The 6000-nt window shown below is 46.8% G+C and overlaps 1 protein-coding gene across 2 annotated transcripts in view; it reads right to left on the reverse strand.

Annotated features, from left to right (window-relative positions):
* Positions 1-5092, reverse strand: part of TNPO3 (transportin 3) — a 79129-nt gene extending 74037 nt beyond the window's left edge. The window contains exon 1 of one of the 2 annotated variants that reach the window (XM_055590869.1): positions 4668-5092. In XM_055590869.1, the coding sequence (XP_055446844.1) occupies positions 4668-4787 (120 nt within the window). In that variant the 5' untranslated portion in view covers positions 4788-5092. The remainder of the gene's footprint in view (positions 1-4667) is intronic. The other variant, XM_055590871.1, reaches the window with a different exon arrangement.
* Between the last annotated feature and the right edge of the window lie 908 nt (positions 5093-6000).

The following is a 6000-nucleotide window of genomic DNA, read 5'->3' on the forward strand; positions in this document are numbered from 1 at the left end:
ATTTGGGGGGTTGGTGATTTTTTTTAGCAATGACAAGATCCAAGATGTGATTGTGTGACCAGGTAACTGAGAAAAAGAAGTAAGGGAATTAAGAAGCCAATGTGTTAGCTGTGTTAGCTGAATTGTAAAATGATGATGTGTGACTGTGCTATTTTCCAGGTCCACTTTTCCACTCTTCACTACCATGTTTTCTGCCCCAGTGTGCTTGACCTCTATGGAACAGATCAACAGGTTCCTGAGCTCCCTAGTTAAGGGTTGGGTTTGCCCAATGGGGAATCCCAAGAGGAAGTTAGGAGAATAAAGTGTAGATATTTATTCCTCCAACTTCCTCCCTGCAACATCACCTCAAGACGGCTGCTGCTGCTAAGTCGCTTCAGTCGTGTCCGTGTCCGACTCTGTGCGACCCCATAGACGGCTGCCCACCAGGCTCCCCCGTCCCTGGGATTCTCCAGGCAAGAACACTGCACTGGGTTGCCATTTCCTTCTCCAACGCACAAAAGTGAAAAGTCAAAGTGAAGTCACTCAGTTGTGTCCGACTCTTCGCAACCCCATGGACTGCAGCCTACCAGGCTCCTCCGTCCATGGGATTTTCCAGGCAAGAGTACTGGAGTGGGGTGCCATTGCCTTCTCCTTCAAGATGGCTAGGGCCCTTCAAATGAAAACTACCATTCCTCTCAAGGCAGTCAACTCCATACTCCTCTTGAGAGCTCAAGAAGTAACCACTCCCTATCTTATTTCTTATGGCTTAGGGCTATTAACAGTTTGGCTACAGGTTTCCATATTATCTTTAATGGCACATTATATCCGCATCTTTATAAATAGCACCTTTAAAAAAACAAACCCTTCTCAAATTAGCCTATTTCACGTTTGCATCTGTTTCTGTTGGGACCTGACTGACTGTAAACAGTGATGATGATGATGATGGTGAAGACGCAGGGCTGTTATAGAGACTCAGTTCAGTTCAGTCACTCAGTCATGTCCGACCCCACTGACTGCGGCACGCCAGCCCTCCCTGTCTATCACCAACTCCCGGAGTCTACCCAAACTCACGTCCATTGAGTCGGTGATGCAATCTAACCATCTCTTCCCCTGTCGTCCCCTTCTCCTCCCACCCTCAATCTTTCCCAACATCAGGGTCTTTTCAAATGAGTCAGCTCTTCGCATCAGGTGGCCAAAGTATTGGAGTTTCAGCTTCAAAATGAACACCCAGGACTGATCTCCTTTAGGATGGACCGGCTGGATCTCCTTGCAGTCCAAGGGATTCTCAAGAGTCTTCTCCAACACCATAGTTCAAAAGCATCAATTCTTCAATGCTCAGCTTTCTTTATAGTCCAACTCTAGCATCCATACATGACCACTGGAAAAACCATAGCCTTGACTAGATGGCCTGTGTTGACAAAGTAATGTCTCTGCTTTTTAATATGCTGTCTAGGTTGGTCACGGAGAAGGCAATGGCACCCCACTCCAGTACTCTTGCCTGGAAAATCCCATGGACGGAGGAGCCTGGTAGGCTGCAGTCCATGGGGTCGCGAAGAGTCGGACACAACTGAGTGACTTCACTTTGACTTTTCACTTCCGTGCATTGGAGAAGGAAATGGCAACCCAGTGCAGTGTTCTTGCCTAGAGAATCCCAGCGATGGGGGAGCCCGGTGGGCAGCCGTCTATGGGGTCACACAGAGTCAGACACGACTGAAGTGACTTAGCAGCAGCAGGTTGGTCATAACTTTCCTTCCAAGGAGTTGCTGCTGCTGCTGCTAAGTCACTTCAGTTGTGTCCGACTCTGTGCGACCCCATAGACGGCAGCCCACCAGGCTCCCCTGTCCCTGGGATTCTCCAGGCAAGAACACTGGAGTGGGTTGCCATTTCCTTCTCCAATGCATGAAAGTAAAAAGTGAAAGGGAAGTCGCTCAGTCGTGTCTGACTCCTAGCGACCCCATGGACTGCAGCCTACCAGGCTCCTCCGTCCATGGGATTTTTCCAGGCCAAGAGTACTGGAGTGGGGTGCCATTGCCTTCTCCATTCCAAGGAGTAAGCGTCTTTTAATTTCTTGGCTGCAGTCACCATCTGCAGTGATTTTGGAGCCCCAAAAAATTAAGTCTGTCACTGTTTCCCCATCTATTTGCCATGAAGTGATGGGACCAGATGCCATGATCTTAGTTTTCTGAATGTTGAACTAGTGGAAAGTAAATAGCTTATATTTAAGTAGCAATTACTAACATATTTCGAGTTATAGGTTTCAAGAACTTTGTTAAGCTCTTTGCAGGTATTAACTTAAACATTACAAATATTCCATGGCAGCAAAAATTTTTTTGTCTGGTTCATTTCCATATACCAACACCTAGTAGCTGGTACATGGTAAGCAGTCAAACACTGATTTAAAATACAATAAGCAGGTTTGGTAAAGAAGAGCTGGCTTTTGGTGTGATGAAGCATTTCTCCTACTTTTACTTTGAAAACTTTAAGATCAGGGACATGTGGCTTCCCAGATCACAGTACAGTCCAGTTCAGTTCAGTCGCTCAGTCGTGTCCAACTCTTTGCGACCCCATGAACTGCAGCACGCCAGGCCTCCCTGTCCATTACCAACTCCTGGAGTTTACCCAAACTCAAGTCCATTGAGTCGGTGATGCCATCCAACCACCTCATCCTCTGTCGTCCCCTTCTCCTCCCGGACTCAATCTTTCCCAGTATCAGGGTCTTTTCAAATGAGTCAGCTCTTTGCATCAGGTGGCCAAAGTATTGGAGTTTCAGCTTCAACATCAGTCCTTCCAATGAACACCCAGGACTGATCTCCTTTAGGATGGACTGGCTGGATCTCCTTGCAGTCCAAGGGACTCTCAAGAGTCTTCTCCAACACCATAGTTCAAAAGCATTAATTCTTTGGTGCTCAGCTTTCTTATAGTCCAACTCTCACATCCATACATGACCACTGGAAAAACCAGAGCCTTGACTAGACAGACCTTTGCTGACAAAGTAATGTCTCTGCTTTTGAATATGCTACCTAGGTTGGTCATAACTTTCCTTCCAAGGAGAAAGTGTCTTTTAATTTCATGGCTGCAATCACCATCTGCAGTGATTTTGGAGCCCAAAAAAATAAAGTCAGCCACTGTTTCCCCTGTTTCCCCATCTATTTCCCATGAAGTGATGGGACCAAATGCCATGATCTTAGTTTTCTGAATGTTGAGCTTTAAGCCAACTTTTTCACTCTCCTCATTCACTTTCATCAAGAGGCTCTTTAGTTCTTCTTCACTTTCTGCCATAAGGGTGGTGTCATCTGCATATCTGAGGTTATTGATATTTCCCAGATCACAAAAACTAACTAAACACTAAGACCCCTGGTGGCTTCTTCAGTGGTAAAGAATCTATCTGCCTGCCAATACAGGAGAAGCAGGCCCAATCCCTGAGTCTAGAAGATTCTCTGGAGAAGAAAATAGAAACTCACTCCAGTATTCTTCTTGCCTGGGAAATCTCATGGACAGAGGAGCCTGGCAGGCGACAGTCCTTGAGGTCGCAAGAGTCAGATTCAACTTAACAACTAAACAACAACAACAACTAAGACCATATAAGAACGATTTTCTTATGTAGCCTACAATGAGTTATATTCCTTTCTCCTCTCATGTGGTCATCCAGGACTTGAGTTTCCGGTTTTTTTTTTTTAAGTGTAATATGCAAAGTCAAGGTAGCCAATTTTAAAATACTTATTATGCACTTACAGCCAAGGAGCCCTCAAAAGGGCAGAGCATCTTTAAGTACTAGTTTTGAGTTTTAAAAAAGAAATGGGAAGGGAAGGGGCAAATTTAAAAATATGCTTAGGCGTATGAAATGCAAAAATAATAAAGGTAAAGTCAACAAGATCACCAAGTATACATACCCACACAGACTTAAAACAAAGCAAAGGTAAGTGGGAAAATCAGGGGAGGAAGCATAATGCACGTGATTCAAATGCGCAAAATACAATGCATATAATAGGTTGCAATAAATTAATCCCCTCATTGGATGCTGACACGATTTTCTGTAATAATCAAGGCAGCTTTGATATCTATATCTTACAAAGAAGGTAAAACTCAGGAGAAAGATAAGATTAGAGAACTGCAAAGATTTTCTGAAACCAAAATTGATTTTTTTTATGTTGCGCTCCAAAACACAAGAAAAACTCACGTGGATAAGGATCGAGAAACGTGCGAAGCTACGAGAATACAATACTCAAACTAGAGTGAAGAGCAGCAAAGAACAGTTAAGGTGTAAGCTACGACTGGAAAGGAATTACCGGACGTAACACCTAGACATCGAAGAGAGACGGATAAAGCATCCTTAGAAGATGGAGAAAGACCGGGATCGGATTTGGTTGAAGAAAGACAAAACGGAAAAGCAAGGCCTAAGAAGCAAGTAGCAGCAAGTGTAAAACTTAAGAGGAACAGATCGAAGCCACAAGCAAGAAGTATAGGACTTACAAATCACATTCTACGGGGAGGGGAAAGGGCCACTTCGCGATCGACCAGTGCAACTAGTTTCCGAAAAGCGGCGGCGATGTAGGTTCGCAGCCCCACCCCGCGGGAGCAGCTCCTCCCCAAGGAAGACCTCACAAGGCCAACCGCTGGACTCCAGCTCGAGCCTAGGTCCTATCCCGCCCTTGCCCCGCGGCGCAGAACGGCCTCTCCCGGCCCCTCACCGAACGCTGCAGCTCCCCAAGCCAAAACGAGGCGCGCTCCTTTCCGCTGGGATCTGGGTCGTGGTACAGCGCCTGCACTGCCTGGTACACGAGCTGTAGTGTCGGCTTTGCTCCTTCCATGGTGGTAGCGGTGGTGGCGGCAGCGACGGTTCTGGCTCTTCTCCCGAGGCTCCTCCGATTGCTCCGCCCTCGCGCTTCCTCACTGTGTCGGCCACGGCCGCTCCCTGACTGGCGCCATCTCCTCTTTGGCCGTTACCAGGGCAGATGGGTTCCTCGTGGAAGTTACCCCCTCAGAAACACAGGTTAGATTGTATTCAAGTTCCTGGTCGTTTTTCCGATCTTCCCACAAGACTCCACACTTCTGAATCCAGACGCCGGTGCTAGCTTCCTGACCTGCTGACTTGCCCTCCGAAGGCTGTCCCGGCAAGACAGAGACCACGAAGCTTACCTCAACAGCTTTACCCGGACCGGAAGCAGCAGCACCAAAATCTTTGGCACACTTCCGTCTGGTGCGTTGTAAACGGCCTCCGTGCCGGCACGCCTCCTCTTTTCTCCCCGCCCCCTCCCGGAAGTGACCCTACAGGGAAAGGAGCCGGTAAGAAGTGGATCTCTTCATTTCTTGCTTGGGACTGGAGCTCTGCGATCCTCGTGGCGCGCACACCTGTACAGCTTTCCCCTCCTTGGCAATGGATCCGAGGTCTTTCTTCCCCCTTCTGACTTTTTCAGGCCTTCCCAGAGAATCCTTTAGGACCCCCGTGGACAAGTCGAGTCAATTCAACTGTGGCCTGACACTGACTGTACTGGAAAGCCATGGATGACTTAAGACAGAATTTGTATACTGACTCTAATGGAGGAGACAGACATACAATCAAATAACTAGCGTACAAACCTGGGAAATGTGCCATGTTGAAAAAAAATAGAAAATACCTAGAACCCTCTATCCACGAAATTCTTACACCCAAAAGGGTGTATGTAATTCTATTGCTCAGGACACTGACTCCAGAGTATTTGCACAAACACACTGAATTGTGTTTTTGTGTATGCCTTTCATACTGAATCAAACATCAATTCTACAACCATTCTCAATACACAAAAGAATATAGAAATCTTGGAATCCGTACTAGGGAGAAAATTTCCAAACATTGCTATGTCTCCTTTGCAATAATAAATAACTGTTTAGTTCAGTTCAGTTCAGTCACTCAGTCGTGTCCGACTTTGCTACCCCATGAATTGCAGCATGCCAGGCCTCCCTGTCCATCACCAACTCCCGGAGTTCACTCAAATCCAGCCATCTCATCCTCTGTCGTCCCCTTCTCCTCCTGCCCCCAATCCC

The sequence above is a fragment of the Bubalus kerabau genome, chromosome 8 (genome assembly GCF_029407905.1).
Source record: "Bubalus kerabau isolate K-KA32 ecotype Philippines breed swamp buffalo chromosome 8, PCC_UOA_SB_1v2, whole genome shotgun sequence".
NCBI lineage: Eukaryota > Metazoa > Chordata > Mammalia > Artiodactyla > Bovidae > Bubalus > Bubalus kerabau.